Below are 26,686 nucleotides of genomic sequence, written 5' to 3' on the forward strand. Positions count from 1 at the left end.
GGCACTGTATCCCCGAGACTGTGAGTTCAAGAAGTGCACTGGGCATTGTATCCCTGAGACTGTGAGTTCAAGAAGTGCACTGGGCACTATATCCCTAAGACTATGAGTTCAAGAAGCTCACTGGATACTTTATACCTGAATCTGTCAGTTCAAAAAGCACACTAGGCACTGTATCCCTGAAACTGTGAGTTCAAGAATCACTGTATCCCTGAGATTGTCAGTTTAAGAAGTGCACAGGCACTGTATCCCTGAGACTGTGAGTTAAAGAGGCGCACGGGGCATTGTATCCCTGAGACTGTGAGTTCAAGAAGCGCTCTGGGCACTATATCCCTGAAACTGTGAGTTCAAGAAGTACACTGAGCACCATCTACCTGAAGCTGTGAGTTCAAGAAGTGCACTGGGCAGTGTATCCCTGAGACTGTGAGTTCATGAATCACTGTATCACTGGGACTGTAAGTTCAGGAAGCACACGGGAACTGTATACCTGAGACTGTGAGTTCAAGAAGCACTGTATCCCTGAGACTGTGAGTGCAACAGGTGCACTGGGCACTGTATACCTGAGACTTTGAGTTAAAGAAACGCACTGGGCACTGTATCCCTGAGACTGTGAGTTCAATAAGCACTGTATCCCTGGGGCTGTAAATTCAGGAAGCGCACTGGGCACTGTATACCTGAGACTGTGAGTCCAAGAAGCACTGTACCGCTCAGACTGAGTTCAAGAAGTGCACTGAGAGCACTGTATCCCTGAGACTGTGTGTTCAAGAAGCACACTAGGCACACTGTATCCCAGAGACTGTGAGTTCAAAAAGTGCACTGGGCATTGTATACCTGATACTGCAAGTCCAAGAAGCACTGTACCCCTCAGACTGAGTTCAAGAAGTGCACTGAGAGCACTGTATCCCGGAGAATGTGTGTTCAAGAAGCACACTAGGCACACTTTATCCCTGAGACTGAGTTCAAGAAGCACACTTGGCACTGTATCCCTGAGACTGAGTTCAAGAATTGCACTGGGCACTATATCCCTGAGACTGTGAGTTCAAGAAGCACTGTATCTCTGAGACTGTAAGTCCAGGAAGCACACTGGGCACTGTATACCTGAGACTGTGAGTTCAAGAAGCAGTGTATCCCGAGACTGTGAGTTCAAAAAGTGCACTGGGCATTGTATATCTGAGACTGGTTTCTAGAAGCATACTAGGTGCACTGTATCCCTGAGACTGCGAGTTCAAGAAACACACTGGGCACTGTATCCCTGAGACTGAGTTAAAAAAGCACACTAGGTGCACTGTATCCCTGAGACTGAGAGTTCAAGAGACACACTGGGCACTGTATCCCTGAGACTGTGAGTTCAAGAGACACACTGGGCCCTGTATCCCGAGACTTGAGTTTAAAAAGTGCTCTGGGCATTATATATCTGAGACTGAGTTCTAGAAGCACAGTAGGCGTACTGTATCCCTGAGACTGTAAGTTCAAGAAAACACTGGGTACTGTATCCCTCAGACTGAGTTAAAAAAAGCACACTAGGTGCACTGTATCCCTGAGGCTGAGAGTTCAAGAAGCGCACTGGGCACGGTATCCCTGAGACTGTGAGTTCAAGAGGTGCACTGGGCACTGTATCCCTGAGACTGTGAGTTCAAGAGGCGCACTGAGCACTGTATCCCGAGACTGTGAGTTCAAAAAGTGCACTGGGTATTGTATATCTGAGACTGAGTTCTAGAAGCACACTAGGTGCACTGTATCTGTGAGACTGTGAGTTCAGGAAGCGCATTGGGCACTGTATCCTTGAGACTGTGAGTTGACGAAGCGCATTGGGCACTGTATCCCTGACACTATGAGTTGAAGAGGCGCACTGGACACTGTATCCCTGAGGCTGAGAGTTCAAGAAGCGAACTGGGCACTGTATCCCTGAGACTGTGAGTTCAAGAGGCGCACTGGGCACTGTATCCCTGAGACTGTGAGTTCAAGAGGCGCACTGAGCACTGTATCCCGAGACTGTGACTTCAAAAAGTGCACTGGGCATTGTATATCTGAGACGGAGTTCTAGAAGCACAATAGGTGCACTGTATCCCTGATACTGTGAGTTCAAGAAGCGCATTGGGCACTGCATCCCTGAGACTGTGAGTTCAAGAAGCGCATTGGGCACTGTATCCCTGAGACTGAGTTCTAGAAGCGCACTGGGCACTGTATCCCTGAGACTCTGAGTTCAAGAAGCACACTGGGCACTGTATCCCTGAGACTGTGAGTTCAAAAGGCGCACTGAACACTGTATCCCTGAGACTGTGAGTTCAAGAGGCGCACTGGGCCCTGTATCCCTGAGACTGAGTTCAAGAAGCACACTGGGCACTGTATCCCTGAGACTGTGAGTTCAAGAGGCACACTGGGCACTGTATCCCTGAGACTCTGAGTTCAAGAGGCGCAAAGGCGCACAGGGCACTGTATCCCTGAGACTGTGAGTTCAAGAGGCGCACTGGGCACTGTATCCCCGAGACTGTGAGTTGAAGATGTGCACTGGGCACTGTATCCCTGAGACTGTGAGTTCAAGAAGTGCACTGGGCACTGTAAACCTGAGACTGTGAGTTCAAGAGGCACACTGGGCACTGTATCCCTGAGACTGTGAGTTAAAGAAACACACTGGGCACTGTATCCCTGAGACTGAGTTAAAAAAGCACACTAGGTGCACTGTATCCCTGAGGCTGAGAGTTCAAGAAGCGCACTGAGCACTGTATCCGTGAGACTGTGAGTGCAAGAGGCGCACTGGGCACTGTATCCCTGAGACTGTGAGTTCAAGAAGCACACTGGGCACTGTATCCCTGAGACTGTGAGTTCAAGAGGCAGACTGGGCACTGTATCCCTGAGAATGTGAGTTGAAGAGGCGCACTGGCGCACTGGGCACTGTATCCCTGAGACTGTTAGTTTAAGAGCCACACTGGACACTGTATCCCTGAGACTGTGAGTTCAAGAGGCGCACTGGGCACTGTATCCCTGAGACTGTGAGTTCAAGAAGTGCACTGGGCACTGTAAACCTGAGACTGAGTTCAAGAGGCGCACTGGGCTCTGTGTCCCTGAGACTGTGAGTTCAAGAAACACTCTGGGCACTGTATCCCTGAGACTGAGTTAAAAAAGCACACTAGGTGCACTGTATCCCTGAGGCTGAGAGTTCAAGAAGAGCACTGGGACCTGTATCCCTGTGACTGAGTTCAAGAGACACACTGGGCACTGTAACCCGAGACTGAGTTCAAGCGGCGCACTGAGCACTGGATCCCGAGACTGTGAGTTCAAAAAGTGCACTGGGCATTGTATATCTGAGACTGAGTTCTAGAAGCACACTAGGTGCACTGTATCCCTGAGACTGAGTTCAAGAAGCGCATTGGAGACTGTATCCATGAGACTGTGAGTTCAAGAAGTGCACTGGGCACTGTATACCTGAAAATGTGAGTCCAAAAAGTGCCCTAGGCACTATATCCCTAAGACTATGAGTTCCAGAAGTGCCCTGGGCACAGCATACCTGACACTTTGATTACTAGAAGTGTGCTGGGTGTAACATAACTAAGACTATGAGTACAAGAAGCACACTGGGCACTGTATCCCCGAGACTGTGAGTTCAAGAAGTGCACAGGGCATTGTATCCCTGAGACTGTGAGTTCAAGAAGTGCACTGGGCACTATATCCCTAAGACTATGAGTTCAAGAAGCTCACTGGACACTGTTTCCCTGATACTGTGAGTTAAAGAAGCACACTGGGCACTGTATCCCTGAGGCTGTGAGTTCAAGAATCTCACTGGGCACTGTATCCCAGAGACTGAGTTCAAGAAACACTGTATCCCTGAAACTGTGAGTTCAAGAATCACTGTATCCCTGAGATTGTCAGTTTAAGAAGTGCACAGGCACTGTATCCCTGAGACTGTGAGTTCAAGAGGCGCACGGGGCATTGTATCCCTGAGACTGTGAGTTCAAGAAGCGCTCTGGGCACTATATCTCTGAAACTGTGAGTTCAAGAAGTACACTGAGCACCATCTACCTGAAGCTGTGAGTTCAAGAAGTGCACTGGGCAGTGTATCCCTGAGACTGTGAGTTCATGAATCACTGTATCACTGGGACTGTAAGTTCAGGAAGCACACAGGAACTTTATACCTGAGACTGTGAGTTCAAGAAGCACTGTATCCCTGAGACTGTGAGTGCAACAGGTGTACTGGGCACTGTATACCTGAGACTTTGAGTTAAAGAAGCGCACTGGGCACTGTATCCCTGAGACTGTGAGTTCAAGAAGCACTGTATCCCTGGGGCTGTAAATTCAGGAAGCGCACTGGGCACTGTATACCTGAGACTGTGAGTCCAAGAAGCACTGTACCGCTCAGACTGAGTTCAAGAAGTGCACTGAGAGCACTGTATCCCTGAGACTGTGTGTTCAAGAAGCACACTAGGCACACTGTATCCCTGAGACTGAGTTCAAGAAGCGCACTTGGCACTGTATCCCTGAGACTGAGTTCAAGAATTGCACTGGGCACTATATCCCTGAGACTGTGAGTTCAAGAAGCACTGTATCTCTGAGACTGTAAGTCCAGGAAGCACACTGGGCACTGTATACCTGAGACTGTGAGTTCAAGAAGCAGTGTATCCCTGATACTGTGAGTTCAAGAAGCGCTCTGGGCACTATATCCCTGAAACTGTGAGTTCAAGAAACACACTAGGCACTGTATCCCTGAAACTGTGAGTTCAACTATCACTGTATCCCTGAGACTGTCAGTTCAAGAAGCACACGGGAACTGTATACCTGAGACTGTGAGTTCAAGAAGCACTGTATCCCTGAGACTGTGAGTTCAACAGGTGCACTGGGCACTGTATACATGAGACTGTGAGTTAAAGAAGCGCACTGGGCACTGTATCCCCTAGACTGTGAGTTCAAGAAGCACTGTATCCCTGGGGCTGTAAGTTCAGGAAGCACAATGGGCACTGTATACCTGAAACTGTGAGTCCAAGAAGCACTGTACCCCTCAGACTGTGAGTTCAAGAAGCAGACGAGGAGCACTGTATCCCTGAGACTGTGAGTTCAAGAAGCGCACTTGACACTGAATCCTTGAGGCTGAGAGTTCAAGAAGCTCACTGGGCGCTGTATCCCTGTGACTGTGAGTTCAAGAGGCACACTGGGCACTGTATCCCTGAGACTGTGAGTTCAAGAGGCGCACTGGGCACTGTATCCCGAGACTGTCAGTTCAAAAAGTGCACTGGGCATTGTATATCTGAGACTGAGTTCTAGAAGCACACTTGGTGCACTTTATCCCTGAGACTGTGAGTTCAAGAAAACACTGTGCACTGTATCCCTGAGACTGAGTTAAAAAAGCACACTAGGTGCACTGTATCCCTGAGGCTGAGAGTTCAAGAAGCGCACTGGGCACTGTATCCCTGGGACTGTGAGTTCAAGAGGCACACTGGGCACTGTATCTGTGAGACTGTGAGTTCAAGAGGCGCACTGAGCACTGGATCCCGAGACTGTGAGTTCAAAAAGTGCACTGGGCATTGTATATCTGAGACTGAGTTCTAGAAGCACACTAGGTGCACTGTATCCCTGAGACTGTGAGTTCAAGAAACGCATTGGAGACTGTATCCATGAGACTGTGAGTTCAAGAAGTGCACTAGGCACTGTATACCTGAAAATGTGAGTCCAAAAAGTGCCCTAGGCACTATATCCCTAAGACTATGAGTTTGAGAAGTGCCCTGGGCACAGCATACCTGACACTTTGATTACTAGAAGTGTGCTGGGTGTAACATAACTAAGACTATGAGTACAAGAAGCACACTGGGCACTGTATCCCCGAGACTGTGAGATCAAGAAGTGCACTGGGCATTGTATCCCTGAGACTGTGAGTTCAAGAAGTGCACTGGGCACTATATCACTAAGACTATGAGTTCAAGAAGCTCACTGGACACTGTTTGCCTGATACTGTGAGTTAAAGAAGCACACTGGGCACTGTATCCCTGAGGCTGTGAGTTCAAGAATCTCACTGGGCACTGTATCCCAGAGACTGAGTTCAAGAAACACTGTATCCCTGAGACTGTGAGTTCAAGAAGCTCACTGGATACTTTATACCTGAATCTGTCAGTTCAAAAAGCACACTAGGCACTGTATCCCTGAAACTGTGAGTTCAAGAATCACTGTATCCCTGAGATTGTCAGTTTAAGAAGTGCACAGGCACTGTATCCCTGAGACTGTGAGTTCAAGAGGCGCACGGGGCATTGTATCCCTGAGACTGTGAGTTCAAGAAGCGCTCTGGGCACTATATCCCTGAAACTGTGAGTTCAAGAAGTACACTGAGCACCATCTACCTGAAGCTGTGAGTTCAAGTAGTGCACTGGGCAGTGTATCCCTGAGACTGTGAGTTCATGAATCACTGTATCACTGGGACTGTAAGTTCAGGAAGCACACGGGAACTGTATACCTGAGACTGTGAGTTCAAGAAGCACTGTATCCCTGAGACTGTGAGTGCAACAGGTGCACTGGGCACTGTATACCTGAGACTTTGAGTTAAAGAAGCGCACTGGGCACTGTATCCCTGAGACTGTGAGTTCAATAAGCACTGTATCCCTGGGGCTGTAAATTCAGGAAGCGCACTGGGCACTGTATACCTGAGACTGTGAGTCCAAGAAGCACTGTACCGCTCAGACTGAGTTCAAGAAGTGCACTGAGAGCACTGTATCCCTGAGACTGTGTGTTCAAGAAGCACACTAGGCACACTGTATCCCCGAAACTGTGAGTTCAAAAAGTGCACTGGGCATTGTATACCTGATACTGCGAGTCCAAGAAGCACTGTACCCCTCAGACTGAGTTCAAGAAGTGCACTGAGAGCACTGTATCCCGGAGAATGTGTGTTCAAGAAGCACACTAGGCACACTGTATCCCTGAGACTGAGTTCAAGAATTGCACTGGGCACTATATCCCTGAGACTGTGAGTTCAAGAAGCACTGTATCTCTGAGACTGTAAGTCCAGGAAGCACACTGGGCACTGTATACCCGAGACTGTGAGTTCAAGAAGCAGTGTATCCCGAGACTGTGAGTTCAAAAAGTGCACTGGGCATTGTATATCTGAGACTGGTTTCTAGAAGCATACTAGGTGCACGGTATCCCTGAGACTGCGAGTTCAAGAAACACACTGGGCACTGTATCCCTGAGACTGAGTTAAAAAAGCACACTAGGTGCACTGTATCCCTGAGACTGAGAGTTCAAGAGACACACTGGGCACTGTATCCCTGAGACTGTGAGTTCAAGAGACACACTGGGCCCTGTATCCCGAGACTGTGAGTTTAAAAAGTGCTCTGGGCATTATATATCTGAGACTGAGTTCTAGAAGCACAGTAGGCGTACTGTATCCCTGAGACTGTAAGTTCAAGAAAACACTGGGTACTGTATCCCTCAGACTGAGTTAAAAAAAAAAGCACACTAGGTGCACTGTATCCCTGAGGCTGAGAGTTCAAGAAGCGCACTGGGCATGGTATCCCTGTGACTGTGAGTTCAAGAGGTGCACTGGGCACTGTATCCCTGAGACTGTGAGTTCAAGAGGCGCACTGAGCACTGTATCCCGAGACTGTGAGTTCAAAAAGTGCACTGGGTATTGTATATCTGAGACTGAGTTCTAGAAGCACACTAGGTGCACTGTATCTGTGAGACTGTGAGTTCAAGAAGCGCATTGGGCACTGTATCCTTGAGACTGTGAGTTGACGAAGCGCATTGGGCACTGTATCCCTGACACTATGAGTTGAAGAGGCGCACTGGACACTGTATCCCGGAGGCTGAGAGTGCAAGAAGCGAACTGGGCACTGTATCCCTGAGACTGTGAGTTCAAGAGGCGCACTGGGCACTGTATCCCTGAGACTGTGAGTTCAAGAGGCGCACTGAGCACTGTATCCCGAGACTGACTTCAAAAAGTGCACTGGGCATTGTATATCTGAGACGGAGTTCTAGAAGCACACTAGGTGCACTGTATACCTGATACTGTGAGTTCAAGAAGTGCATTGGGCACTGCATCCCTGAGACTGTGAGTTCAAGAAGCGCATTGGGCACTGTATCCCTGAGACTGTGAGTTCTAGAAGCGCACTGGGCACTGTATCCCTGAGACTCTGAGTTCAAGAAGCGCACTGGGCACTGTATCCCTGAGACTGTGAGTTCAAAAGGCGCACTGAACACTGTATCCCTGAGACTGTGAGTTCAAGAGGCGCACTGGGCCATGTATCCCTGAGACTGAGTTAAAGAAGCACACTGGGCACTGTATCCCTTAGACTGTGAGTTCAAGAGGCACACTGGGCACTGTATCCCTGAGACTCTGAGTTCAAGAGGCGCAAAGGCGCACAGGGCACTGTATCCCTGAGACTGTGAGTTCAAGAGGCGCACTGGGCACTGTATCCCCGAGACTGTGAGTTGAAGATGTGCACTGGGCACTGTATCCCTGAGACTGTGAGTTCAAGAAGTGCACTGGGCACTGTAAACCTGAGACTGTGAGTTGAAGATGTGCACTGGGCACTGTATCCCTGAGACTGTGAGTTCAAGAAGCGCACTGGGCATTGTATCCGTGAGACTGTGAGTTGAAGATGTGCACTGGGCACTGTATCCCTGAGACTGTGAGTTCAAGAGGCGCACTGGGCACTGTATCCCCGAGACTGTGAGTTGAAGATGTGCACTGGGCACTGTATCCCTGAGACTGTGAGTTCAAGAAGCGCACTGGGCATTGTATCCGTGAGACTGTGAGTTCAAGAGGCACACTGGGCACTGTATCTCTGAGACTGTGAGTTAAAGAAACACACTGGGCACTGTATCCCTGAGACTGAGTTAAAAAAGCACACTAGGTGCACTGTATCCCTGAGGCTGAGAGTTCAAGAAGCGCACTGAGCACTGTATCCGTGAGACTGTGAGTGCAAGAGGCACACTGGGCACTGTATCCCTGAGACTGTGAGTTCAAGAAGCACACTGGGCACTGTATCCCTGAGACTGTGAGTTCAAGAGGCAGACTGGGCACTGTATCCATGAGAATGTGAGTTGAAGAGGTGCACTGGCGCACTGGGCACTGTATCCCTGAGACTGTTAGTTTAAGAGCCACACTGGACACTGTATCCCTGAGACTGAGTTCAAGAGGCGCACTGGGCACTGTATCCCTGAGACTGTGAGTTCAAGAAGTGCACTGGGCACTGTAAACCTGAGACTGAGTTCAAGAGGCGCACTGGGCTCTGTATCCCTGAGACTGTGAGTTCAAGAAACACTCTGGGCACTGTATCCCTGAGACTGAGTTAAAAAAGCACACTAGGTGCACTGTATCCCTGAGGCTGAGAGTTCAAGAAGAGCACTGGGCATTGTATCCCCGAGACTGTGAGTTCAAGAGGCACACTGGGCACTGTATCCCTGTGACTGACTTCAAGAGACACACTGGGCACTGTAACCCGAGACTGTGAGTTCAAAAAGTGCACTGGGCATTGTATCGCTGAGACTGAGTTCTAGAAGCACACTAGGTGCACTGTATCCCCGAGACTGTGAGTCAAGAAACACACTTGGCACTGTATCCCTGAGACTGAGTTAAAAAAGCACGCTAGGTGCACTGTATCCCTGAGGCTGAGAGTTCAAGAAGCGCACTGGGCACTGTATCCCTGAGATTGTGAGTTCAAGAGGCGCCCTGTGCACTGTCTGCCGAGACTGTGAGTTCAAAAAGTGCACTGGCATTGTATATCTGAGACTGAGTTCTAGAAGCACACTAGGTGCACTGTATGCCTGAGACTGTGAGTTCAAGAAAACACTGGGCACTGTATCCCTGAGACTGAGTTAAAAAAGCACACTAGGTGCACTGTATCCCTGAGGCTGAGAGTTCAAGAAGCGCACTGGGCATTGTATCCCCGAGACTGTGAGTTCAAGAGGCACACTGGGCACTGTATCCCTGAGACTGTGAGTTCAAGAGGCGCACTGAGCACTGTATCCCGAGACTGTAAGTTCAAAAAGTGCACTGGGCATTGTATATCTGAGACTGAGTTCTAGAAGCACTCTAGGTGCACTGTATCCCCGAGACTGTGAGTTCAAGAGGCACACTGGACACTGTATCCCTGAGACTGCGAGTTCAAGAGGCGCACTGGGCACTGTATCCCTGAGTCTGTGAGTTCAAGAAGTGCACTGGGCACTGTATCCCTGAGACTGTGAGTTCAAGAGGCGGACTGGGCACTGTATCCCTGAGACTGTGAGCTCAAGAGGCGCACTGGGCACTTTATCTCTGAGACTGTGAGTTCAAGTGGCGCACTGGGCACTGTATCCCTGAGACTGTAAGTTCAAGAAGTGCACTGGGCACTGTATCCCTGAGAAAGTGAGTTCAAGAGGCGCACTGGGCACTGTATCACACTATATCCCTGAGACTGAGTTCAAGAGGCGCACTGGGCACTGTATCCCTGAGACTGTGAGTTCAAGAAGTGCACTGGGCACTGTATCCCTGAGAAAGTGAGTTCAAGAGGCGCACTGGGCACTGTATCACACTATATCCCTGAGACTGTGAGTTCAAGAGGCGCACTGGGCACTGTATCCCTGAGACTGTGAGTTCAAGAAGTGCACTGGGCACTGTATGCCTGAGACTGAGTTCAAGAGGCACACTGGGCACTGGATCCCTGAGACTGTGAGTTCATGAGGTGCACTGGGCACTGTATCCCTGAGACTGTGAGTTCAAGAGGCGCACTGGGCACTGTATCCCTGAGACTGTGAGTTCAAGAGGCGCACGGGGCACTGTATCCCTGAGACTGTGAGTTCAAGAGGCGCACGGGGCACTGTATCCCTGAGACTGTTAGTTCAAGAGGCACACTGGGAACTGTATCCATGGGACTGTGAGTTCAAGAAGTGCACTGGGCACTGTATCCCTGAGACTGTGAGTTCAAAACGCGCACTGGGCACTGGATCCCTGAGACTCGAGCTCAAGAGGTGCACTCTATCCCTGAGACTTTGAGTTCAAGAGGTGCACTGGACACTGTATCCCTGAGACTGTGAGTTCAAGAGGCACACTGGGCACTGTATCCCTAAGACTGTGAGTTCAAGAGGCGCATTGGGCACTGTATCCCTGAGACTGTGAGTTCAAGAAATGCACTGGGCACTGTATCCCTGAGACTGTGAGTTCAAGAGGCGCACTGGGCACTGTATCCCTGAGACTGTGAGTTCAAGAGGTGCACTGTATCCCTGAGACTGTGAGTTCAAGAGGTGCACTGGGCACTGTATCCCTGAGACTGTGAGTTCAAGAGGTGCACTGGGCACTGTATCCCTGAGACTGTGAGTTCAAGAGGCGCACTGGACACTGTATCCCTGAGACTGTGAGGTCAAGAGGCACACTGGGCACTGTATCCCTGAGACTGTGAGTTCAAGAGGTGCACTGGGCACTGTATCCCTCAGACTGTGAGTTCAAGAGGCACACTGGGCACTGTATCCCTGAGACTGTGAGTTCAAGAGGCACACTGTATCCCTAGACTGTGAGTTCAAGAGGCGCACTGGACACTGTATCCCTGAGACTGTGAGTTCAAGAGGCGCACTGGGCACTGTATCCCTGAGACTGAGTTCAAGAGGCACACTGGGCACTGTATCCTTGAGACTGTCAGTTCAAGAGGCGCACTGTATCCCTGAGACTGTGAGTTCAAGAGTCGCACTGGGCACTGTATCCCTGGGAGTGTGAGTTCAAGAGGCGCACTGGGCACTGTATCCCCGAGTCGACCCTTTGAGTGGACCCACCCTGATAGCTTTAGGATCGTGGGCCTTATCATTTCAAGCGATAGGAATTAAACCCACACCTCCTGACAAGGTGAATAACGTTTATTTAACACTGTATTTATGACTCATGTACGTCCTGTGTATCCTGTGCCACACTGTTTGCTCACAACATATGACCAAAAGGCACTAAATAAAAGATCTTAAAGAAGATATTGTTGAGAAAGTCACCTTTAGTAGAAGCCGGCGATTGAGACAGATTCATGACAAGAGAGGAACAGGGGTAGACAACACCCTCTTTCAATGTAGCAATATTCTAATGAAATCTCGGATTATATCTAAAATAGTGCATTGTTTAACCCTTCCGGAGCTGTGCGAAGAATAAGACCACTGTGGTGCAGCCAGGCCTGAGTTGAGGCGTTTGCTGCTTTCTGGAGGCCTCAGCTAGACAAGACAAGGGAGGTAAGAAGCAGGTGGATCCAATGTGCCTGTTTCAGAAGATGGGTTTAGAGTAGCGCGTGAGTCAATCTCTGGCAGAATGCACATTGCAGAGCTGCACCTAAGAAAGTTCTCCTCTTTCTACCAGAGAATTGAGATGTTTGCGGTCCATCCTGGGTTAGTCCTGGGACATTAGGTACTGGGCACACAAGGTCAATATATGAGCTATCGTTAGCTAAGGCACTGTTGGAACCAATGGCTGCACTATAATGTCAGCCCAACATAATGTCAGTCTAGGATTAGGGTCACATGATCATGTCTTGGCTCCAAACACTCTGGATTGAATCTGAGTCAATCATCAGGTATTGGTCTCTGTGGAGCTGTGAATCAGGAAGGAATATCCGATGGGGGTAACTGAAGTCAGCACTTGCAGGCGGCTTCTGGACCGTAGTCCGTCTCTCCCGTCCCTTAAGCTCCGCCTCCTGCAGTCACTGGGGTTTGAAGTGCACCCTGCACTTCAAACATGGCTTGGATGATGTTTTTTTCTGTTCTTCAATTGGTCAGGATGCTGGGTTCCTAGGTGGTCCATTCCACCTGCCGGGCATGACAGGCAGAGGCTTGCCTGCATCCAGATGCCACCTCTATGCCAGGCTTTGGCCCAGGCCTGGGTCCTTCTGGCAGAAGCCATTGACTGCCCCAGTCGCTGCCAGTGATGAGTGCACAGGAGGTTCTTTCCCAGAGTACCTTGCTCTCCCTCCTTAGGCTACTGCTTTCTCATTTGCTCCCTCTAGTTTCCTCCTCGACGCCTCACAAAGGCCTGCCTCACTTCACCTCCCATTGGACCCCATTCAGTCCTCACTTATTTCTCCAACTCCTCCTCCATTGATGCCCTGTGCATCTTGGCCTCTCTGGCCTCCTTCACCGTGCCATGCCCTCCGTCCTCCTCAGCATTCACTTCTCTCCCTCTCTGGTTCCTCTGGTTCCTCTCAGGTGTTTCTCGCCCTTCCCCACTCTTTCATTCTCCATTTCTCCTTGTTCCATGTCTGCTCTTCCTCTTTTCTTTTCCTCTTCTACTCTCCATCTGAACTATCTCCACTGTCTACCTCCTCCACTGGGAAGCACTCGTGTCTAGTCAGGTCTTTTCACTTCCTCCTCCACTTTCTTTCCCCATCTTGGACTTTCTCTAATCTTCCCTTCCTAATTCTCACCCCCTACCTCCTTTGTCTGCTTCTTTTGCCCCTCTCCAGGTCTTCCTTCTCCGCTCCTATCACCACCCGGCAGCGACTGGAGGATGCGTATTAGTGCTGAACTTCCTTCCCGTGGCAGTACCGACGCTGATTACGAGGAAGGGTTGTCAGAAACTGAGTTGTCCGTCACAAGTGGTTTTCATGGTGGCAGTGCCAGGGACCCAATGATGCCACCTTGAATAGCATATTCTCCGTGTGCTTAAAGTTGTAGGTCCTCCCATCTGAAGCCACCAGTTGGATGCGCGTGCGCTCCATTTCCTGTCCTGCCACTGATCTCCCTCTAGACTAGTGGGACACCCGAGGTAAGTGCACCGTGGTCTTCCTCATGCCAAACCACAGCTGAACACTCAAGAGTCGTACACAGCAGGACCCACAGCCTCCAAACCCCTTGCGTGTCTCACGCATTTCATCTTGGGTTTCTAGAAATTATTTAATCGATGATCACTATTTGCCAAGGGGTGTTTAGCACACATTTGTTGTAGGTCTATCTCATAGAGGGGTAGTTTAACTAGAGTAAAACTTCCTGTGGAATGAAGTTTTGGGCACTGAAGGGTTTTCTGCATTGGCCCGCTTGTAAGATTGGTAGGTCATAAAACACAGGGGAAGGGTCATAGTGATGGAGGGAAAATCACATGTTACTGATTGACAATGGAGCCCGAGAACCCCCCTATCATTCTTCCGGGACCTACATCATACAACGGGTAGTGGCACTCGGCCTCTATAGCCTCCCAAGCCTTACTTACTAACCCCCAAAAGGTTCACAGTATTGTTTGAAATAAATTGATTTTGTCATGTTCCATGGTGGCCATCTTCTTTGTTTACTACGGGTGGCCATGGAAAGGGAGAACAGACTTTGTTTACCGATCCGTGGCAGCCATAGTTTTTGTTCCGTTTGCAAAACACCAGCGCTTCTCGCAACCAAAAAAACACAGTATTAGTACTATGGTATAATGGTCCGGGGTCCTATTACCAATAAGCCGCTTGATGGGGGGGCATTACCGCATCAGGTAATGCCTCAGGACCTTCGTTAAGTCCCTCGATTGGACCCAGGGTTTTATCTTACGCGGTAATGACCCCACCCCCAGTCTCAGGGCTTATTTCTTATTTAGTACCCACTGAGGGACAGTCAGATTTTTACAAACAATCTGATTGGCCCTCGCCGGTTCGTTACCAGGCCGGAAATTACTCACCTGTGGCGCTCCACTTGGAGCGCCAAGTCCAACAGAGTTATTTTCCTTTATCCCCCGGCTGCCATGGAAAGGGAAAAGGGAATAAAAGCCCTCGCAGGACAAGGCTGCACTGTTATGTGATGCATGTGTTTAGCGACAAAGGGATAGAGGTGAGAGTGCGAGCGTGGCACAGCCGTGGACTTGCAGCGACTGAAAAAAAGTACGAAAGGTGCGGGATGTGGGAGTAGCCACTGCTATCTATTAAACTTCCCGGCCTTTGCGCGTACTTCCACCTAACCGTCTGACATAACGTACTCTGTCTCTATGCAACCCTAGGCGCTCCCCTTAGCGGTTACCCATAATTTGTGTTTTTGTGTCCTTTCTCTAGGTCCCCTTCAATTGTGGTTACTGTTGTGCTGTGCACTGTGTCCCATTAGGCTCTCTCCCACGCTCTAGGGCCCCTTCATCTGAAGTTACTGTTGTGCTTTGATCTGGGTCCCATGAGGCTCTCTCCCACTCTCTAGGTCATTCATCTGGGGTTACTGTTGTGCTGTGTATTGGGTCCCATTAGGCTCTCTCCCACGCTCTAGGGCCCCTTCATCTGAAGTTACTGTTGTGCTTTGATCTGGGTCCCATGAGGCTCTCTCCCACTCTCTAGGTCATTCATCTGGGGTTACAGTTGTGCTGTGTACTGTGTCCCATTAGGCTCTCTCCCACACTCTAGGTCATTCATCAGTGGTTACTGTTGTGCTGTGTACTGTGTCCCATTAGGCTCTCTCCCACTCTCTAGGACCCCGTCATCTGTGGTTATTGTTGCGCTGTGTACTATGTCCCATTAGGCTCTCTCCCACTCTCTAGGACCCCGTCATCTGTGGTTACTGTTGTGCTGTGTACTGTGTCCCATTAGGCTCTCTCCCATGCTCTAGGGCCCCTTGATCTGAAGTGACTGTTGTGCTGTGTACTGTGTCCCATTAGGCTCTCTCCCACGCTCTAGGGCCCCTTCATCTGAAGTTACTGTTGTGCTTTGATCTGGGTCCCATGAGGCTCTCTCCCACTCTCTAGGTCATTCATCTGGGGTTACTGTTGTGCTGTGTACTGTGTCCCATTAGGCTCTCTCCCACTCTCTAGGACCCCGTCATCTGTGGTTACTGTTGCGCTGTGTACTGTGTCCCATTAGGCTCTCTCCCACTCTCTCTCCCATGCTCTAGGGCCCCTTGATCTGAAGTTACTGTTGTGCTGAGTACTGTGTCCCATTAGGCTCTCTCCCACGCTCTAGGGCCCCTTCATCTGAAGTTACTGTTGTGCTTTGATCTGGGTCCCATGAGGCTCTCTCCCACTCTCTAGGTCATTCATCTGGGGTTACTGTTGTGCTGTGTACTGTATCCCATTAGGCTCTCTCCCACTCTCTAGGACCCCGTCATCTGTGGTTACTGTTGCGCTGTGTACTGTGTCCCATTAGGCTCTCTCCCACTCTCTAGGACCCCGTCATCTGTGGTTACTGTTGCGCTGTGTACTGTGTCCCATTAGGCTCTCTCCCACTCTCTAGGACCCCGTCATCTGTGGTTACTGTTGTGCTGTGTACTGTGTCCCATTAGGCTCTCTCCCACGCTCTAGGTCATTCATAAGTGGTTACTGTTGTGCTGTGTACTGTGTCCCATTAGGCTCTCTCCCACTCTCTAGGACCCCTTCATCTGTGGTTACTGTTGCGCTGTGTACTGTGTCCCATTAGGCTCTCTCCCACTCTCTAGGTCCCCATTCATCAGTGGTTACTGTTGTGTTGTGTACTGTGTCCCATGAGGCTCTCTCCCACGCTCTAGGTCCCCATTCATCAGTGGTTACTGTTACGCTGTGTACTGTGTCCCATTAGGCTCTCACCCACGCTGTAGGTCCCCATTCATCTGTGGTTACTGTTGTGCTGTGTACTGTGTCCCATTAGGCTCTCTCCCACTCTCTAGGACCCCTTCATCTGTGGTTACTGTTGCGATGTGTACTGTGTCCCATTAGGCTCTCTCCCACTCTCTAGGACCCCTTCATCTGTGGTTACTGTTGCGCTGTGCACTGTGTCCCATGAGGCTCTCTCCCACGCTCTAGGTCCCCATTCATCAGTGGTTACTGTTGTGCTGTGTACTGTGTCCCATTAGGCTCTCTCCCACGCTCTAGGGCCCCTTCATCTGAAGTTACTGTTCTGCTGTGTACTGTGTCCCATGAGGCTCTCTCCCACGCTCTAGGTCATTCATCCGGGGTTACTGTTGTGCTGTGTACTGTGTCCCATTAGGCTCTCTCCCACTCTCTAGGACCCCTTCATCTGTGGTTACTGTTGTGCTGTGTACTGTGTCCCATTAGGCTCTCTCCCACTCTCTAGGACCCCTTCATCTGTGGTTACTGTTGTGCTGTGTACTGTGTCCCATTAGGCTCTCTCCCACGCTCTAGGTCCCCATTCATCTGTGGTTACTGTTGTGCTGTGTACTGTGTACTGTGTCCCATTAGGCTCTCTCCCACTCTCTAGGACTCCTTCATCTGTGGTTACTGTTGCGCTGTGTACTGTGTCCTATTAGGCTCTCTCCCACTCCCTAGGTCCCCATTCATCAGTGGTTACTGTTGCGCTGTGAACTGTGTCCCTTTAGGCTCTCTCCCACGCTCTAGGTCCCCATTCATCAGTGGTTACTGTTGCGCTGTGAACTGTGCCCCTTTAGGCTCTCTCCCACGCTCTAGGTCCCCATTCATCAGTGGTTACTGTTGCGCTGTGAACTGTGTCCCTTTAGGCTCTCTCCCACGCTCTAGGTCCCATTCATCAGTGGTTACTGTTGTGCTGTGTACTGTGTCCCATTAGGCTCTCTCCCACGCTCTAGGTCCCCATTCATCAGTGGTTACTGTTGTGCTGTGAACTGTGTCCCTTTAGGCTCCCAGCCTAGCTTGGGGTAACGTTTCTACTGTTGTGTGTCACCTGTATGCTCCTCCTGTGTGCTCCCTTCTGTGTGACCCCCCTCCCCCTGCGTTTCCTACTCTATGCGGCACTAGGTTGTCCATCTCTCCATTCTTTCTCTCACTCATTTCCTCCTCGACCTTCCTCCTTGCACCTCCTATGGTGCTCTCCGTTTCTCCCATCTTCTCTAACTGCTACTCTATCTCCTATCCTATCCCTCTCACTAAGTCTGCAAGGAAGAGGTTCAAGAGGGATATCCTGGTAATCAACCCAGGCCTCCTGATCACTGATCACATCAGTGCTTCCTCCAGACAGACTCTCACTGACATCCTCTTTGTCGTTCCCTCACCAGCCCTATTGACCCCTCACATGGTCTTGGCTCTCTGTCCTATCTTTTCCTCTCCCATTAACGGTTGCACTCGGTGGGAGGTCCTCTTGGCCTCCATCCACTCCTCAAAGAGCATCATTAATGTCTATCTGAACGGCACTGTCTTGGTCCAGGGCCCTCAGCTCCATCTCCTCCTTCTTGATAGATGCTTCCCGTGCCTTATAAACCTCCTTTCTTCTCAGGCTACTCCTTCTAACACCTCTTGAGCTCCTCTGCCACCTCCTTCTTCTGCCACCTCTCTGGCACCTTCCTCCTCCACTCTGGCTACTATGCCACCTTCTGCTACCACCTCTGACCGCTCCTCCTCCTCTGCTGGGTGTATCTCAAGCCTGTATCCCACCCCAGAAGGCTTTCATATGTGGCAACCTGCTCCACGTCGGTACTCTTAACCCTCGCTCGGCTGTCAAACACTCCTCTGACGTCTGCCACTTCTTCGAAGAACTTGACATGGATGTCCTCGCTCTCACTGAGACACGGTTCACTGCCAGCTCTGTCACACGTTTTGACACTCTCCTCGCTGATAATAATAATAATAATAATAATAATAATAATAATGATAATAATAATAATGATAATAATAATAATAATAATTTGGCACTTATACAGTGCTACGAACCCTCAGGTATCTGAGCGCTGCTTATTATTACCCACGGTGTGTGGTGCTCATTTATCGACCACGGAAGGATGAAAGGCTGAGTTTGGCCCTGCCGGGATTTGAACCTGCGTTAGCAGGCTCTGCACGGATGCAAAGCGAGCGCGCTACTCGCTGTGCCACTTGACCGGCTTATGATGCTACAAAGTCCTCTCTGAAACCAGAACCAACAGACCCAGAGGTGGAGTAGCCCCAATCTTTCCGGAGTGGGTTCCTGCTTCTGTCATTTCTACACAGGCTTACTCCTCCTTTGAATGCCTGGTCTGCAGGCTCTCTATCTTGCCTGGCCTCTCTCTGGCTGTGGTCACCATCTACAGGCCACCTGGCCAGGTTGCCTTCTTCGTCTCGGAGTGGGCTGACCTCTCCTCCTCTCTCCTTGCCTCTACCTCTCAACTTCTCCTCCTCAGAGACCTCAACATCCACCTGGATCCTTCTAATCCCTCCTCTGGCTCTTCTGCAACCTCTACAACACTCTTTCTCCTTCCATTCTACCCTCTGGTCCGACACACTCTGTCGGTCGCACCATGGATGTTCTCATCTCTTCAGACAACCCCCTCTCTAACCCTCTCACCACTCCTCTCACTTGGACTGACCACTTTCTGCTCTCCTCTCATCTGAAACTCTCTGCCCCGCAGGCTAGGCCTTCCCCAGCATTGCCACCTACCTTCTCTGTCATTTGGCTCATGAAGCGTGTGTCAGTGGATGCCTTTGCTGCTACTTTCTCTGCTTCTCCTACGCCTGCGGCTGACTCACACTCTGACACAGCCCTCTCTAACCTCCATTTTTCCATCTCCAACACTCTGGGTGTCCTTGCCCCTGTCATGAGAATCCGTCTGAAGCCTACCTCCTAGTGAAACTCTTGGTATGACTCCGACCTCGCCGCCCTGAAATGCAAGTGCAGGGTGGATGGGAGGAAGTGGAGGGCTTCGGGGGCATCCTCTGACAAACTGGCCTACCGCCTGGTCCAAAGGCAATACAGACTCTCTGTCCTATCCACAAAGAGAGTCCACATCCAAGCATGGATCTCTGTGGCCTCTAACAACATGGTCAAACTCTTTAAAATCTGCAAGGAGCAGGACAGTCCTTCTGCAGTCTCTTCCTCTCCTGTTCCCTCCAAGGCCCTCTGTACGGCTCTGGCTTCTGAATTCACCACTAAAGCTCAGGAGATCCTGTCCTCTCTCTCCTCTTCCTCTCCCTCTAACTCTATTGGCACCCCTCTGGCCGCCTCTCTCTCACCTCCTCCTTTCTCCTCTTTCTCTCCGACAACACCTGAGACCATTTCTAGACAAGTCAGATCTATGAAAGTGTCGTCCAAACAGGTGCTTCCCTGCTCCCCCAGAAACGTCAAGACCATATTGACACCCTTGCACCAACCTTGGTGATTTCTGCAATCACTCTTTCACCACTGGATCCTTCCCCTCTCTCGTCAAGCACTCCCTTGTGCACCACTTCCTTAAAAAGCCTTCTGCCGATCCTACCTTTCTGGCAAGCTATCGCCCGATCTGTAGCACTCCATTCCTGGGGAAACCTTTAGGAAAATCTGCCCATCTCCCAGCTTCCTCTCCACCCTGAATCTGTTGGTTATTTCCATGACCATCAGTCTGGCTTCAGAGCATCCAGAGGCACGGAAACTGCTCCCCTGAACACCTGTGAAGAGCTGATCACTAATCTTGACTCTAGACTTTCTTCTGACCTCCTCCTTGACCTTTCTTCTGCCTTTGACACGGTCAATCACCTCATCCTGATAAACACGACTCTGTGAGAACCGGGGCATCATGGATCAGGCCCTGGAGTGGTTGACCTCTTTCCTCCTGGACTGACCCTCACAGGTCCAATTTGGGTCCTTTCTCTCCACCACGTCCCTCTCTACATGCGGTGTTCCCCAGGGCTCTATCCTCTCACCCAGGCTCTTAAATGTCTACTTGGCCCCTTTGGCCCACCTGATCTCTACCTTATGCTCTAACTTTCAGCGTTATGCTAATGACACTGCTCTCTTTCAGGCTCCCATCAGCCTCCTCTTCTCTCTAGCTCATTGCTGACTGTCTATCCACAATTCAGGATTGGTGCACATCCAATGATCTCTGCCATAATGCCAGTAAGACGAGATCCTTCTCATTGGGACCCCTGATACCGCTTTCCCTTTCTCACTCCGCCTGCCCCCCTTGGGCCCTCCTCCTTTGCCTTCCTGTGAGGCTAAAAACCTTGGTGTCATCTTCAACTCCACTCTCTCCTTTCATCCTCACATAACGGACCTTGCCAAGAAGACCCATTACCAGCTGCTCCTCCTCAGAGGTATTCTTCCCTTTCTCACTTTCCCCCAGAAGCTCACTGTCTCCAGAGTCCTGGTTCTCTCTAAGCTGGACTACTGCAACAACCTCTTTCTCAATCCGCCTTCCTCTACTCTCTGCCCTCTGCAACTAATCCAGAACAGGACTGCGAGACTCGCTCCCTGCGGCTGCAAGTATCAAGATCAAGAGCATTTGCATCGTCCACAAGGCTTTCTGGGGCCAGGGTCTGCACTACATCCAACTTTCTCTTCCTAAATACATTCCTTCTCGAGCCCTTTGCTCAGCTACCTCAAACTCTCTGAGGGTCAGACGCTTCTCCAGGCAGATAGTTGGGGACAGATCTCTCTCCTCTGCAGGTGCAGCCCTCTGGTATGGCCTCCCTGCCCCTCTCAAACTTAAGTTGTAGCACCTGAGGTTCCGGAGCAGCTCAAGACCTTCCTTTTCTTCTCTGTTTTCTCTCTCTCCCTCCCCCACTGACCTACATGTCTCCTGCGCCGACTGGTTGCTTGGCTACCCTCAGAGTCTACTGGGTACCATGTACCTCCATGATCAGTCTCCCCTGCATTGCCTCTGGGCCTACCGCCGACAGTCCCGTACCTCCTTGCACTTGCCCAGAGCTGTGCTGACCTGATTGCACTTACTCAGAGCTGTGCTGCCCTGGCTGCACTTCCCCCTTTCCCTCTCCCTTTGCACTCCCACTCCTCCCTTCCCCCTGCACTTTACAACGTCACACTTGCACAATCAAAGTCTTGCCATCCCTCTTTCTTCTCTCGCTGTCTTATTGCACCTTGAAACACTTGGGTACAAGCGCGTTATAAATGACATAACAGATCATATCCCTTCTTCCCTTCCATGGTGGCCATTTTATTTGTTTACTTTTTTTCTATTTTTTTAATGGCTGCCCTGGAAAGGAAGAAGAGACCCTCCCCCATCCCTGGCAGAAATGTTTTTCCTTCTTTTTTCTCGAGTTTCAACGCCGTTCAACACCTCAAAGAAAAATGCTATTAGTACCCTACTACTACATTAGTAGAGGTAGGCCTTCACTCGGGCTTGTAACTATCGCCCCGGGGGCATTAACATAATGCTATACTTCCTATTGCTTCAGTATAGTGCTCAATGCATAATGTAATTGCTTCTTGGTGCTTTTGGCAGATTCCAGTGATTATTACTCCCATTTTTCTTATTGGAACAGAAGGCTGTTTCATTTGTACCCTGAAAAACATCTGGTTACTTAATTTAGGATGACTTCTATGGAAGTAGACTCCTTTTCACAGTAACTGAAAAGCCAGATTGAAAACATCACACATCCCATGACCTTAAATTCTCTGTGGCCATTCTTACACACTATCGTTGAAAAGGAGGCATCGGTGTCCCTTGGCTTGTAGCGAAGTTTGCCAGAGAGGATTGGTCCATCGCCAGAGAATCGATCCATCGGGGACACAACAAGCTGCCGGCTCTGCTTCAGAAGAAGTGTGGGCGGAGTCTGGGGCATCGGAGGCACTGTAGGGAAAGAGGCAGGTCAGTTATGGATTTACCCAGTAGCCCTCGATTTTCCCTCTAGCCCTCACACATCACAATCTCCTCTGTGCCCTCCACCACTCACTGCCATCATAACACCTATTGATGTGTTGCAGCCTTTGGATGGGTTCAAAGGAAACATACATTGCGTCTTCTGAGAGCAGAAGAAGTCAAGGAAAGCAATCACTGGTACATACCTACCTAGGTTCCCTGGGACCTAAGGACTCAACGGTGCAGGTAGGAAGGTCATATTGTGTGAAACTGACAGGAATATTGTATTAAGAGGAGCAGAGCTATAGATTTAACCATTCATTCATTAAGACCTGGCCCATCTTTCACTCCTTCACCTGCATCCCCTGCCCATAACCATGGTAACCCCTTGCTACTGGTCTTTGCAAGTGTACCCATAAAAGTCTTCCTTTGACTTGTATCAATATTATTATACCCTGTTATCCTATCCGCTTGTTGTACAGTGCTCTGCTGCTTCCCAGCGTCATATAAACCAGCCTACACGGCAAATACACGCATGCTGTTACTAACCCAACCTGAGGCGTGAAAGAACATACTGTGTAATCCACAACTTTAACAAAACATTGCTCATGTGCTAACCATGAGGGGAGAGTAGTACTGGCGGCACCCAGAGACAGGTAAAACTTATTGCATGCCCAACCACTCATTGGATCACCCCCTCACTCGTCTAACTATCCCTCTCTTCAGACACATCAACTTCCAGCAGGGGAGGAGCTATTTTCTATTAGTCAACCTTAGTATTTCTTCTTCCCTCATTCTTGGCGTATGTACATGGACTTACGACATCTTGTTTAACATCAGTACGCACGACAGCAAGCGATGCCCTGGGTCAGCCCATATTTTCCTGCATCTACGCTGGTCCTAGTTGTTTTATCTATGCATTATTTATATACTTGTCTTCACTACCACATCATTTTCGGTCTTTTCCTTCTTTCTTCATCTGTTTCCAGCACTGGATAACAAGTGGCAGGAAGGCAAAATACACTTGACAGTTCCACAAGCTACTTTCTTGATTGTCCTCTCAAACATGAGTCGTACCACCTGAAGTTCCAGAGAAACTGAAGACCTTCCTTTTCATTGTCTTCAACGATTGACGAAAGGTCACTTTGTATTTCTATCGGTGCATTCCGTCTTTGGAAGGCGTGGACGGTGCGGTGGATGGGTTTGGAGGGTTTGCACATCCCGCTGAGGCTGACACTTCAACTGAGGATGTAGATGTGATAGACGTGGGCGATGATGAAGGAGAAGGTTTCTTACCTGTAACTCCTGTTCTCCAGCATTGGTATCTTTCATAGATTCACATGCTGTGAATATTCCCTGTTGTCAGGCTCAGAATCCTTGGTTACATTTTGATTCCCCTTGCCCTAGGCAAGAATAACCTACATTTTGTAGCCTAGCACCCTTGTTATGGCTGTTTTTGGTCCCTACAAATGGGACCTTGAGTAGCCATAGACTAGATCCTCCTCTTCCTCTTCCCCTCATATTCGAACCCTGTGCTACCAGATGTCACTGGGTTTAAAGAGGGTTTACCTGACGGGGTGGAAGGAGGGCACATGTGAATCTACGAAAGATACCAATGCTGCAGAACAGCAGTTACAGGTAAGAAATGTTCTCCTTTTCCAGCATTGGATCTTTCATAGATTCACATTCTGTTACTACGTAACAGTATACATACATTGGAAGCACGGAAACTGCTCTTCTGAACACACGTGAAGCTCTGCTCTCTTACCTTTACTCCAGCTCTCCCTTTGTCCTCATCCTCCTCGACCTCTCCTATGCATTTGACACGGTCAATCACGAACATCCTGATTAAATGACTCCAGGTGAACTTTGGCATCACGTATCAGGCCCTGGCATGGCTAACCTTCTTCCTCCTGGACCGTCCCCACCAGGTCCAACTTGGGTCCTTTGTCTCCTCCACCTCTCTCCCCACATGCGGTGTCCCCCAGGGCTCTATCCTCTCAACTTGGTTCTCCAATGTTTACCTGGCCCCTTTGGCCCACCTGATCTCCACCTTCTCTTCTAACTTTTAGGGTTATGTGGATGACACTCAGCTCTCTTTCAGGCTTCCCTCCTCAGCCTCCTCTCCTCCCTCGCTCATTCCTGACTATCGCGATTCAGGATTGGTGCGCAAACGATCTTTGCCTTAATGCCAGTAAGACAGAGATCGATCCTTCCCATTGGGACCCCTGCTCCTACTTTCCCTCCCTCACTCTGGCCGCTCTCTTTGGGCCCTCCACCCTCGCCTTTCTATGAGGCAAAAAACCTTGGTGTCATCTTTGACTCCACTCTCTCCTTCTCTCCTCACATCACTGACCTTGCCAGAAAGGCCCATTTCCAGCTGCACCTCCTCAGAGGTATTCTACCCTTTCACACTAACCCCCAGAAGCTCACTTTCTCTAGATCCCTGGTTCTCTACAGGCTTGACTACTGCAGCAGCCTCTTTCTCAATCTGCCTACGTCTGCTATTCTCCCTCTGGAACTTAACCAGAACAGGGCAGTGAGACTTATCCTTGGCCTCAAGCCCAGGAACAGTATCTCTCCAGCCTTAAATCTCTCCACTGGATCCCAGTGGTTGCAAGGATCAAGATCAGGACCCTCTGCATCATCCACAAGGCTTTCTATGACCGGGGCCCTCACTATATCCAACTCTCTCTGCTTAAATACCTTCTGTCTCAAGCCCTTCACTCAGCCACCTCCAACTCTGTGAGGGTCAGACACTTCTCCAGGCAGAGAGTGGGGGGTAGATCTCTCTCCTGTGCAGGTGCTCCCTCTGGAACGGCCTCCCTGTCCCTTTCAGACTTGCGCTGGACCACATAAAGTTCCAGAAGCAGCTCAAGACCCTCCTTTTCTCCTCTGCCTTCTCTCTCTCACTCCCTTGCTATCTTACCTGTATGTGGCTCGACTGGTTTTGCTTGGTACCCTCATAGTCTCACTGGGTACCAGGCTCCTCCATGACCAGTCCTCATTTGCACTGCCTCCTGGGCTATCACGCACTTAGGGGCCGTAACTGTAGTAACCTCTACAGCTCCCCTGCCTCCTTGCACTTACCAGAGCGGCGCTGCCCTGCCCATACTTAAAAAATAGCACCTCTAAAACGATGAAAACCCAAACCTCGGGTGCACCTCATTTCCTGGTACACCCTTCACCTGAGATCACTATGAAAACTGAAAAGAAACATTGAAACGTTATGGAAATGTACCCCCACCACAGTCAACAAAGAAAACTTCTCAGTAGCATCCCACAACTATAAGGAAGCCATCTTCCAAGCAAAAAAAGACAACTATAATGACTGCTTCACCAATGCAAAAACAACCACTAAGGAACTGTTTAACATCTTGAAAGAACTAGAATCCCCTGCCCCACCTCCTGACACCTGTGCCAAGGATAACTCCTGGTGTTCTAACATCCAGAACACACTTCAAGATAGAATGACTGTGCTCCAAAGCAAAATAGAATCGAAAAGACTTCACGTATCCAATTCCACACATACCCGTACCCCCACCTTACCAGTTAAGACCACACACAACCAATGCAACTTCTCCCCCCTCTCGACCAACGAGGTTGAGAACATCATCCTGAAAGGTAAACCATCAAACTGTCAGGGGGATATTTGTCCTGCCCCTTTTATTAAAGGGGCGGCGAAGGAGCTTGCACCCTTTAACACATCTTTCATGAATGCTTCTTTTAAAACTAGTACTATAACAAAACCAATCCAAAAGATGCTTGGGTATTAGCTCTACTAAATAAGCCTACTCTAGACCCTAGTAACCCATCCAACTATAGACCTATCACCACAGTACCCTTCTTGCTGAAAATTCTGGGTCGAGCACCATATCTGCAGATTCAACACCACCTAGAATCTAACAATCTTCTGGGTCTCTGATAATCTGGGTTCAGACCCAAACATGGGACCGAAACAACATTGTTAGACCTTAAGACCCAAATCCAAATCCTCAAAGATAAAGGCAAACTGGCCTTGCTCCTTCTTCTTGACTTGTCGGCTGCTTTCGACCTTATTACTCACAAAGTCCTCTGCAATCAACTCACATCCGCGGCACACTTCTCAGATGAAGTCAACACCTGGATCAAGTGATTCCTCAACAATAGATCTATGAGAGTCTTTGCACCCGCAGCCTCTGCAGAACCAACACCAGTCACATGTGGGGGTCCTCAAGGCTGCTGTGTCTCACCAACACTATATAATGTGTTTACCAAACCGTTATTCGATGACCTTGATTATTTGTGTGTCACCTACACTAATTACGCGGATGACACCCAAATACACATCCCCATCACAGGCAACCATGCCCTAGACAGCCAAACACTTAACAACATC

The 26,686-nt window shown here is 49.7% G+C and overlaps 1 protein-coding gene across 1 annotated transcript in view; it reads right to left on the bottom strand.

Annotated features, from left to right (window-relative positions):
- Positions 1 to 26,686, bottom strand: part of TIE1 (tyrosine kinase with immunoglobulin like and EGF like domains 1) — a 538,492-nt gene that overhangs the window by 188,731 nt on the left and 323,075 nt on the right. The window contains exon 10 of the mRNA XM_069642443.1: positions 22,141 to 22,299. Within this exon, the coding sequence (XP_069498544.1) occupies positions 22,141 to 22,299 (159 nt within the window). The remainder of the gene's footprint in view (positions 1 to 22,140; positions 22,300 to 26,686) is intronic.

The sequence above is a fragment of the Ambystoma mexicanum genome, chromosome 1q (genome assembly GCF_040938575.1).
Source record: "Ambystoma mexicanum isolate Mex_15411 chromosome 1q, UKY_AmexF1_1, whole genome shotgun sequence".
Lineage (NCBI taxonomy): Eukaryota > Metazoa > Chordata > Amphibia > Caudata > Ambystomatidae > Ambystoma > Ambystoma mexicanum.